This window comes from Typha latifolia, chromosome 5, assembly GCF_019914945.1.
Source record: "Typha latifolia isolate L0001 chromosome 5, TyphaL0001v2, whole genome shotgun sequence".
NCBI lineage: Eukaryota > Viridiplantae > Streptophyta > Magnoliopsida > Poales > Typhaceae > Typha > Typha latifolia.
The window spans coordinates 10,382,771-10,394,466 of record NC_133090.1 but is presented as its reverse complement, the minus strand read 5'-3'; the positions used below and the strand labels follow the sequence as shown (position 1 = coordinate 10,394,466).

General features: G+C 35.3%; 1 protein-coding gene across 2 annotated transcripts; it reads right to left on the bottom strand.

Moving 5' to 3' along the window:
* Window positions 1-2,583: 2,583 nt before the first annotated feature.
* Window positions 2,584-11,439, bottom strand: LOC140789456 (65-kDa microtubule-associated protein 1-like). 2 transcript variants are annotated; one of them, XM_073139164.1, is made up of 11 exons: window positions 11,177-11,439; window positions 10,543-10,655; window positions 10,374-10,459; window positions 10,084-10,287; window positions 8,140-8,394; window positions 7,839-8,054; window positions 5,363-5,518; window positions 4,945-5,256; window positions 4,421-4,508; window positions 3,195-3,343; window positions 2,584-3,108 (listed from the first exon to the last, which is right to left on the bottom strand). In XM_073139164.1, exons 3-11 carry the CDS (start codon window positions 10,443-10,445, stop codon window positions 2,803-2,805), a joined length of 1,758 nt encoding a protein of 585 aa, XP_072995265.1. In that variant the 5' UTR covers window positions 10,446-10,459; window positions 10,543-10,655; window positions 11,177-11,439; the 3' UTR covers window positions 2,584-2,802. The 2 variants fall into 2 exon arrangements, with proteins under 2 accessions (XP_072995265.1, XP_072995264.1); XM_073139163.1 differs by having other exon boundaries at window positions 8,140-8,397; window positions 11,177-11,335.
* Between the last annotated feature and the right edge of the window lie 257 nt (window positions 11,440-11,696).

Sequence of the window (11,696 nt, the reverse complement as noted above, 5' to 3'; positions counted from 1 at the left end):
TCTTTTATATTAGACGATGATTTATTTAATACAGGTCGAATCATGGCGTACTCTTGTATTAGTTGTTTTAGTTGTATCTTGATGGTTTGTTATGGTCTATGTGGGTTTTGCTAGATTATGTAGTGGTTTAATGTATATTATTGTGGACTGAGATATTCATATGTTAACAGATTTATTTGGTTAATAGTATGATTTATCTGGTGATGGATTATGTGATCATGGATAGGTTAGCAGGTTTTATTTGATGATGTCATAATTATATGTGCACATGAGAGTATTTGTGCGTGACGGGCCTCGCACAACCTATCGCGTGTGCCGCGCGTGCCGTGTGGGCGCGTGGTCGTGCACGTGCCTATGCCGGGCGGGGGCGTTACAGAAATAAGAAAATGACTAACCTTATGTCAAATAAATATTTCTTTGAAAATAAAACTTAAGATGGTTTAAAGAAAGATAATAAAATTTATAGGGTGTAAGTGATTTTCCCTCGATAGTGGTATCTAGTGTTTACAATTGTTTCAGATTTATTAAATAATTCTAGATGTTCATATCATGCTCAAGAGGCAAATTTGTAATTTAGATATTTGTATTAGATTGTCAGTTTTTGTCATCAAAATGCCAAAGAGAGAGATTATTAGATTTTTTTGTATTGACAATCGTCTATAGAAAAAATTATCTTGTTGTATTTAAAGTATTTTATATGAGCATAATTATAAAATGCTACAATTTATATTTAATACACATTTTATAAGAGTTGATGAGTGGAAGATATCTTTTGGATTATTGGAATGGAGTTTAAACTATTTTATAATATTTTAGGTAGTATAAATGTCACATTTGAAATATTCAAATGTTATCATAATATTTGGAGCAATACGAAAAAATATTCATGAGCATAAGAATGGTCACTCTGTGTTCAACTATTTGGCCATTCAAACGAATCCTTATGCACTCAAATGCTTTTGACAAAGAGCACAAAGATTGTAAGGAGTTCAAATGACCTTTCAGACAGTCAAATGCTCGAGCAAGAGATGGCCTCTCAGAATCTAATATAAAATAATTTTCTAGTGTTTTTTTTATAGATATATAAGTGAGTAAATTGTAGTTTGTGGAGGATGATGATAGAACATATTTTGAAATCTAAATGAGAGTTTTTGAGGTTCTTTGGTGATTAGAAACTAGCAAAGGTTTGAACTTCTTTTGTGATTTTTTATATTGTTGCTACTTAAGTCCATCTTTGAAATAAGTAACTATCTCGAGGGGGCACTAGGACAAGTTTATTTGATTTTGATAGTTATTGAAATTGGAATGATCGGCCACAAAAAGTAATTTATCATGAGTTCGAGCAAAAGAACTTTAGATATAATTATGGGATTCATCTATTGCTCATCATAAAAAAAAATTTGCATTGTTACGAACGTGACTTTGATTTCTTGTAAGTCTGATTGCACCACTCGAACATTTTGCTCAATATTAAAAAGAAAGTTTTCCTAACACCTTAGCAGCCATTGCGCCTTTGTAACATTACAGTTCTGGCATTTTAATTTTTCTAAAATGGCCCTTTGCTTGCACAACTTATTACATATTATTCATGGCACTAGTGAGTACCGTCACCCTTGCAAAGAGGTTTGCTAACTTCTCTTTCAAATGTTAGACAACTTTCTTTGTATTATCTCACAAAGTTTCAACTTTGTCATTTAGATAATATTGGTAATTTTTTAAGCGATCTATCTTAGACAAAGAGTGTAATTCTACTCAACACTAGCATCAAGTATGAAATTTGTACTTTCATATAATCTAATCATTCTTTGTTATTTCGATGCCTCTTAAAATTGCTCATGGCGGCTTCTTTGTTATTTCGATGCCTCTTAGAATCGCTCATATACGGCTTTGTAATCAGCACTATTTTAACACCTTTGCCTAAATATTATGCATTTACAATTTAACTTATCTTTCCAGCTTGCTTGTTGTGGCACCACATTTCACAAAAATATTATTTTTGTCAATCTTGCTCTGATATCACTTGTCACGAACTAAGTCTTTGAGATAGATAAAAACCGTATGAAATGTGACTTTCAATTTTCAAAATCAAGTAAGTTGTCCACTTCACAATTGCAACATCTTTCGAATGACAACAAAGCAATACAAGAAAATTACATCAACATTAGTCAACAGAAAAGCCCTAAGAACAAGCTCGACAAACCATATATCACAAATGGATCTAAGGTCCTCCGGTGATTCACTTACATCATTGGTCTGAGAAAATAAAGCCACAGTGGAATCAGCCTTTGTGATTTCATCCCGGCTGTATAAAAATAGCTCACTAAAAATCCTGGCTTCTAACTTTCAACCTGTTGCAATAAAACATTTTATTCTTAAGTCAATGACATCTAAAAGTTCCATGTCTAAGATTTCCCTTGTTCAAATGAAGAATATAAATGCGATCTGCATGCTGCATGCACCATTACGACAATTCATATAACAATTAACAGTTCTCTCATCACATTAAGAATCTAACACACTCCTAACAGTAACACACAGAGTGCGCATGCGCACAAGCTAAGTTAATCATACTAGAGGCCAGTCTTAATCATCTACAAGCATTATCATTATAAAAGCTATGTAGCAGTTATGTTCTTAATGGTCAAAATGCCACTAGCCAAATAAGATCAACCCATCAAGAGAACTTGCTCAAGCAAATTACAACCTAAACAGTACTCTAGACAATTTCTACCAACCTAACAATGAACTGACAACATTGATATAGGAAACAGCTGATATATTTATCCAACAATAGGTAGTATGTCATGGTGAAGCACATGCTTGGTCATTGCCAGACACATGGGAGGCTGCATCTTCTTTAGAGATGGCAACGTAGTTTATTGGAGCTGCTGGCCGATTATTGTCTCTCTTCCCATCCCTGCTTGCAGATCTGACACCATTTTGATGTGTACTAAGAGATAATCTTCGGTTTGGGGTACCATTTGATGCACCTCCATTTGTTCGAGGTCCCACCACCTTCTTTGGACCAAGTGGTCTAGCTGGGCTAGGCCTTGATCCGAAAAGGGCTTCTTGTTCCGTAGCTAGTTGCTCATGAAACCGCTTCTGATCCTGAATGATTTGAAACCGTTAAAAGAAAACTTTGAGGTATCTGATTGACAGAGGGGTTAGATATAAACTGTTATCCGGATTGTTACCCTTAGTCTTCGCTTTTCTTCTTCTCTATCCTGCCTTAGCATAGTATATTCATCTAGCATTGCAAGAAGAGGAACACCATCGTAGCTAAATGACATATTATGATCCTCTTCCCATGCCTGGGTTTTGGCCACCAATGTATCAACAAGAACTATAACAATAAATCAGAATGTAGTTAGCCATTTAAAAAAAAAATAGAATGTATCATCTGTCAGCATCAAACACTACAAGATTTGGATTCAACGATTCTGGCAAGTATCTTAACTAGTAGATACAGATCAAGAAAAGGCACAATTTCAATATGTCATTTATTAAATGTAGGGCTTATAGAGATCAATTTACAATATATATGCATATGCACGAGATGTACATCTAATGAGTAGGCGACATTACATTCTCACCCTTTGAATTGTAACTCACTCTTTAAACCCCTGAAGAATAGGGACATAATATGTCCCTTGAACGCTTGAACTATTGGAAACTAAGCAGTTTGCCTTATTCTTTAGTCTTCTGCGAGGGATGACAAAAACCTACCGTAATGGAAACTGATAAATTGTCATCACATGTCACCATCATCGCATATTATTTAGTTTCAAATAGTTTTGCAGGGTCAAGGTTGGCAGCAGGAGCATACGCCTTATACTTCATGGGGAGTAAGTGATACTCCATTTGGAGAGAAAATAAAGTTCAGCCTAAATAGTAAAACCTAAATGGTTTTAGGAATATTAAAATGCTGCCTTCCCTTCTAAGCTTTAAATTTGATCCAGCAGTTTGTCATCTTGTAACTAAGCGGGCATGGTAGGTCGCCACACATAAGTATGATAGTGCCTGTACATGTATGTCTAACAGTCAAGTTGTTTTATGTGAAAAGTCAGAAACAATACTTAAGACGGGGAAGGCACTGCTAGACAGAAATGAAATAACAAAAGGAGGCAAATTGTGCCAAGAAATCTCATTTTCTTAAAAATAAAACTGGCCTTCAACCCAAATAAACAAATAAATAATTTTTTCTATATCACAAGCTACGTGGAAACACGAATAATGGTACTGCACTGCATGTTTTACAATATATTTCGTGTAGAAAGATTAATTGTTTGTTTCATATCAAATCTGTTGCTTGAGAAGATCATCAGCCAGGGCAGTTAATTTAGGCAATTTGGCAAATCTGTTTTGTTTGGAAACTAAAGGAAGAAAAAAGAAGAAACTTCAACAGAATCATCCATAATACCTGGAATTTTATTCACCAATATACGAGCTTTCTCTGCACGTTTGAGGTTTAAATGTGCACCTCGGCTTGAGCTATATCTGCTATCATCCTGAAATAAAATTTTCACAATCAAAGATGCATATTTACCGCTCGCATTAGCTATTACGTTATTCTCCTATGTTCAAATAACTTTCTGTAATTTCAGGAAAAAGATAAAATAGATGATTTCATGTCAGTGACAAATTAAGGTTCAGTTAAAACATGTACATCTGAAACTGCTAAACCCCATTGGTCTTTGTTAAGTTTAATTTTCAGAACTGCCCTATGTACTCTATAATTAATGTACATGTGAAACTGCCAAATCCCACAGTTTTGTGGTAAGCATAGTTTTGTAAACTCCATTGAATACTCTAGTCTAGTATAACATTACTAATAGGTTGTATTTGTGAAAAAGAAAAAGAAAAAGAAAACAAAAGATTAGTCAGTAATGTTGATTGAGTGGAAAGTGAACCAGATTGTAGTCTTCAAGGAAATGATTGCAGTACCCGATTGTAGTCTTCAAGCCAACTTTCTTCTTCACATGCTGACATCCACTTCTCAACCTTTTCCAGTATCTCCTTTCTGCTTTGAGCTTCCTCTTTGGCTTTAAGTATCTGGATATCCATATCCGCGAGTAATTCTGAGGGATCAACATTCCCAGACTCAATAAGAGCCATTATTTTCTCTCTTGCAGAAGCAGAATCGATCTCAATATGGGCATGAGCATAGATTTCCTCGAGTTCAGTTTGTCTCTTAATTGCTATTTCCTTCATCCTACTAGCCTTCAGCTGATCCAACCTTTCAACTTCCACCTCAGCCTATGTATTCAAGAGCACAAATTAGTAAGAAAGTAGTGCAAGTAAATCAAGTTAATTGACCTGGACAACCAAAAAAAAGAAGAAAAAGTAGCTGCTAAGTACCAACCTGTTCGATTAAATCAAGGGCAAGAGCTCCAGGAATTGTGACCTCATCAACTGTAACAGAGATATTACATGTAACGTGATCAAACAAACTGCGCTCCTCCGTAGGGGTATCCATTAGATTCCAAAGATCAGTTAGCTGAGAAGCCAGCTCTTGCAGCTGAAAAAGAGAGACAAGTGAATTTGAAATAACAATCCACTATGAATATTGTCTAGAAGATAACATCGCAGGGTAGGCAAAGATTTAGGCATCAGACAGAAGAAAAAAGATAGGATAAGTAGTGCGCACGCTAGTCCCAGATCATTGATCAGACGTGTGCAGTCCCAAGCCATCTATTGACACTTTGGTTGGGTGAATGATAATGAGAAAGACTTTGATGTTGAGGGTATTTAGTCTTTTTTCTGTTATAAGTATTTTAGTCTACTTATCTTTTTAGGGTTTGCCTATATTAAGCCTTGTTATCTTTTTTATTTGAGGTTAATGAAGATTTTGATATTTTGAGATCATCTACTTTCTTTTCATTGGTGGATTCTAAGATCATGTTGGTGGATTACACGGATTTGTTATTTCATTCTTCTTCCCCTACAGTCGTTCTGCATCAATAAGAAGTTATCTTCAATACTCAGCCTAAAAGGCTTGCTTGAATCAGGTTATTTATCCTATTCAAACATGTCTTTAAAAAATTTATCATTGGAACAAAATTTCCAGATGGTAGATCAAATATGAAATATCTCGTTATCCCATCCCTTTCCGTGTACAATGGGGAATCTATTACTGACCTCATGTCTATGGCATCTATTTCCTTCTTCTCTCTTTGATTCCTCTATTATGACCTCTCATTTTCACTCTCATGCTTCTTCATTACTCTGCCTATCAACTTTTGCCTCCTCTCTTGTTTACTAAGCGCAATCTCCAATCAGCCTCCTTTTTTAACTTCTATCAATAATCTTCACATGTCTATCTATCTCCTCTAAATTTATTGTCCACCCTCCTGTTATACAACCCCATCTTTCATTGTTCCTCAAGATTTGAATCATAAGATCGGGTTCTAGTGAGCTTTAGAGCCATCTGCTGTCTCAACTTCTTGAAAGCTCCACTAGAGCACCTCAACATACAAGACAGAATGGAAGATTAGGAACCCAACTTTCATGATCAATAAATTCTAGCAACCTTCTGCGGCTTCTTGAAAAATTCAGTTTTGGTGTTAAAATATAAAACAAAAACCATAATTTTCTAACAGCTTAAGTTTGTAAAGATGAATTAACAATTTAACTATAGAAAAAAAAAGCAAAAAATTTAACATTGTACCAGAGTAGGAGGCCCTCAGTTTCCTTCATGTTATTGTTCCCATTTTATGGTACTCTGTAGATTTTTTTCTTTTTCGTCATTGTAAAACCTACTTTTGAGATATTTGGTTCGCACTGTTCCTACTCTTTCAACACTATTGACAACACTATTAAAATATAAAACACTCTTTCAACACTGTTCATTCAGTTTAGATATATCCTTTTCAAGATGTAAGGACTATTTAACAAGGCCTTTAGCCTCTTTGATCCATTACCCTTTTTTCATTTTCTTTTCTATTTTTGAGCTACAATGTGAGTATAATAATTGTTTCTTTACTCATGTAACTTCTCCCTCTTGGATGCCTCTATGGATCAGATTTGCATCCAATCAGATATCTTCATACACTTTGCTTAACTTGTTTCTCTTATCAAATGATCTGATCTAGGTTTACTTCCATACATTTGTTCCTTTATGTGATGGTCTGTGGATTCATACTAATTACTAAGAAGTGATTTTATTCCTTTATATTTCCTTTTCTTGATATTGTTTTGCTTAATCTTCTCTAAGTAAATATGATGGTGTCTACTTTGTCTATTGAAGATATGTTTAATCTGTTGCTAATAGAAATTAGATCCACTATTATCTCGCTACGGATGGTTTTGTTATCCTTGGTGATGGCCACATATGATTATATATTATCAGCCCTTCTCTGTAATCATTTATAGAAGTTAATATAACAGGATAAACACAACAAAAAAAAAAAATCATGTGTACATACAATTGTGTGTGAACATATGCCCTCGAAAGCAACTATAATTAGCAAGGATAACAATAAGAAGACACTCAAGTAACCAACAAAGTACAGAAGATCAATGAAACAACTTTTTTGTAATTATTACATCAATGAGTTTATGGCATGGGATGTTGACACAAACTGTTGTTATCTTCATTAGGATGGAAGCACAAAATTAACTTACAGCCAGAACACTAGCAATCCTTAATGCACCAACAATCTTGAGTTTGCCTAGGAAAATAATGTACCTAAGAAGCCAAAAAGCATGATGCATAAACAATAACTAAAATATAACAGCATATTCTAGTTTAGATTATAAAAGAAATTCTACAAACAGGAAATCGGATGTATACAACTAGTTGAAGAGTTAAATATATGATGGTACACTGCAAGAATTACCTTTTCAAGCCTCTTCTTTTTCTCTTCTTTAAGTGCAATGACCATTTTAGAAAGCTTGGATAAAGTGTCATTGCTAATGCTCTTGGATTGAACGCCAACAGAGTCATTAAGGCTAGGATGAACTTCATTAATGGTACAGAAGAAGTCCATCCCTAAGACAGCACAGAGATCATGCACAGTGCTAACAAAGTCAAGAACCTTGTGCAGTCGATCACTCTGCAAAATCAGCAAATAGACTAGATATCAAATGTACGTTTGATGATTTTGTAATATTTTCAGAAATTATAGCATTAGCAAGAACCTTCTCTTTCTGTAGTTCTTGAAGTTGAGAGTGATATTCCTCCAACTTGTTCAATGATAAATCCTCCTCATCAACTCTTGGTGTGCCTATCTCACTGTTTTTCAGGTTTCCTGAAATTTCTCCACGTATCTTCTGAATTTGCAATTGTATTGCAGCAAACTCCTTTACTCTCTCCTCTTTCTGCTTACATAGCTGTTCTAACACTGGTGCAACAGCTGCTAGCTGCTCCTTGATAGTTCCAGAGGATTTATCTGGCTGCTAAACACAAAGACCAATGTATTATTCAATGACTACAAAAAATGACGTTATGTACTTTTGTCCATTTCAAAATAATTCATTATTTCCATGTATAAATTATCACATTCAGTGAGATCCCCTGTAAGTTGAGAGCACAAGTGGTATTATGAAATATCATTAAAAAGTGGCTATCTTGGACAAACTCAAGCTGCTTCGAGCATGAGTTTGCATGGAAAGGAAAACTGATTTTTTTTTTCATCAAACCCAAAAAAGGAAAGGACAAGCAGAAAGCATTTTGTAACAGTGATAACTAACAAAACTGTCAGGATACACCTCAGAAATTGTCATCTGCTCAAATATTGAGAGATTTCAATATAGCAGACTCCAAAACCCTTTTGAGGATTGTAAAAGATGCATATGATATGGTCAGAAATAACACAGGATTTTATCATACAATCCAAGTGTTGGCATGAGGGTTCAAAATTTCCTCTTCCAATTATATGCTTCACAAGGAGGATATTAATGTTTTGTTAATTAGGCATGTATGATGATCAACAACTTTTATTAGAGAGGAATTTTACCAAGTGAGCTTGTTGAGTAATATTGACAATTTGACATTAAAAAGAAGATAGTATTTGAATTTCCATGTGTTTTGACTTTTGATATAAAAGCTGGTATAGTAAGGATGATTGAATTATTCCACCATCTTTATGCATTTCCAGAAAAACAAAAAAATTGTGCTGCCAAATTGACAAATTTGCAGAGATCTTTACATTTCAGACTCCAAAAGACCCAAGAAACGAATTCAGGAAAAGTGGTAGAGATACGAAAAATCAAACCATATTATAGTTAAAACGAATATTAAGTTCCTATACTGATGAACACTTTGTAATAGCAGAAAACTTACTCCATAAGAATGTGAGCCCCCTTATTCTGTTAATATATCAATGTTTCAAATGCTAAGAGCATGCAAATGTTAATATATTAATAAATGCACTAAGATTAGTTTTTCTTTAACAAGTCCGTTCTGTTTTACTAGATTTCATCCCACCTAGCAGCTGTTACCAATAATACTACCATCCTTCTCACTTGATTGGTCTGCTCAAAGGTGCAGCCACAATCCACCATTTTACACCATACAGACACTATCATTGGGATGTAACTTTTTCTTTCTAACAACTGATTATGTATCATTTAAGCTCAGATAGTCCTGCTATATCCAGTCCGAAATTTAAACTCATTTCATCTCAATGATGAAACTTATTATCCCCAATTTGCTAGTGTTGCCTTCACTAAAACAAATCCAATCAATTTTCAAAGTTACCTATACTCTTTGTGATGCCATTACTTGGAGAACCATTAGTCAGTTTTATAGATTAAGTACTACCACTCACTTGTGCATAAGGAAGGCTCCATGTTTTATTGTCAATAATTTTCCCTTCAACATCCTCATGCAAACTTTCTTAGGACAAGCCAAATCAAACTAATCTTTTATCTCTTTACGAACCAAATGTTAAAACTAGATTATTATTCTTGTCATAGTTTCCTTGATGCTACAGAGTTCTATCTCATAAACACACAGTAGCATCATATAAAATTTCTTCGGGATGCAGAATGAAATGAAAAGTCTTGTCAAACCAGAAGGTGTCTGATGCATCATGTGTTGGTCTTATAGACAATAGTCCAATTAATTGACTGACAACTCACTATGCCAGAAAACGACTTTTCTCCAAGAGCAGAAAGAAGTCTGGCAAGCTCAGCATTGGAATCAGCCAAGGCCTGAAGAAGGAAAGCCCTAGAATTTGCAGCCTGATCAACTTTCCTCTTGTAAACATCAAGGCACTCTTGTTCTAACTGAAGCAGCATCTTGTCACGTTCCTCGTCGTTCTCGCCAACCTCATCCCATATTAGCTGGAAAAAGAAGATTCAGTCACTCACCCCACAATTCATATTCCTCCTCATAACAAAAGTAAAATTGTTTGGCATAAATTAACTACCTGCAACTGCTGCAGCAAAGACCCACAAGTGATTTCTCCTAACAAAGGATTATCATAACCTGTGGCTGCCATGGTAGCTCAATAACCTGCACACAGAAGGCTCAGTGAGTACATCAGCAGCACATCGCAACTCCAATTTGAGGGAATCAACATAATGCATCAATTCTACCTTATAAAATCAAGAGGTAGTACACGACAGCAGATTGATGAAGCATTCACAGTTTCTAATACTTGTTTTGAGGTTAATTTGGCTTAATGAAGCAAACCCGAGGCTGCCGGATGCTGCAACAAGTAAGAATCCAGTGAAGATTGCCGTAACGGGAGTTAAAAAATTTAGCGATATTGCATGGCAATGGACAACTGCATGAGGCACAACTTGATGTAAATTTTCAAGTCAATTAGATCTAGACTTAGTATAACACGGAGCCTTACATTGATAAGTTGTTATGATGATCTGCAATGCCAATTACTTTACGTTAAAACGCCCACCTTTTTCTATGTCAAAACGCTAAAAACCAGAGCTTTCCGCACAAAACAAGATCAAAAAAGAATCTTGCACCTTCCGTCATAAAACCAGTAAGACCCACCAAGAAATTTCAACAAAAAGAGAAAAGAGAAGAAGAGAAGAACAAGAAATGCAGTAGATCAACTTAAAATCTTACTTCAACTTGCCGAATTAAGACCAAGAAAACCCACATTGCCCACGAGATCACTTACCCAAGTCTTCGAAACAGTGATACCCTGATCTCAACGGAGATCTCCAGTACGCTCAAAAAAGATTAATGGGGGGGAAGAGAAATTACCTTTGGGTTTGAGAAAATCTAGGGTTTCGCGGATCTTTGGATGAGATCTGAGTGCTCCACTGTTCTTCCTGTGTGTACGAGAGAGAGAGAGAGAGAGAGAGAGAGAGAGAGAGAGAGAGCTCAGTGTTCGAAGGGAGTCAAGAAGAAAGACCAAAGAGTAGAAAAGAAGTAAAATTTAAGAACAAACTGCTATGGTAGCACTAATGTTCGCCACAAGGCCCACAACTATCCAAAATAGAATGACTAAAAAGAAATTTGACTTTAAATTTCAAATTGATTTCAATTGTCACTTTAGGTCCGAGGTTAGCTTCTCCAGGGATTAGGGGAAAAGTACTTTAACTGCGTTTGGATTGGAGACCAGTGAAGGATATGATAGGAAATGGCTGGGTTTCTCAGAAAAGAAAATAAAATAAATAGAAATAAAATAATGGAATTTCTCCATTCCTTTGACTGAGTCCAGTGCTGTAATCAGACCTTTGAGATATCTAGTTTGAACTAATAATACACTTTGGACTCTAAC

Excerpts from the sequence above, each read along its gene's own strand:
- LOC140789456 (XM_073139163.1), bottom strand. The coding sequence starts at position 10,445 with ATGGCAGCCACAGGTTATGATAATCCTTTGTTAGGAGAAATCACTTGT. Across the intron at positions 3,344-4,420 it reads ATTGGTGAATAAAATTCCAG|TTCTTGTTGATACATTGGTG; the intron begins GTATTATGGATG and ends TTATTGTTATAG. Across the intron at positions 3,109-3,194 it reads AAGAAAAGCGAAGACTAAGG|GATCAGAAGCGGTTTCATGA; the intron begins GTAACAATCCGG and ends CAAATCATTCAG.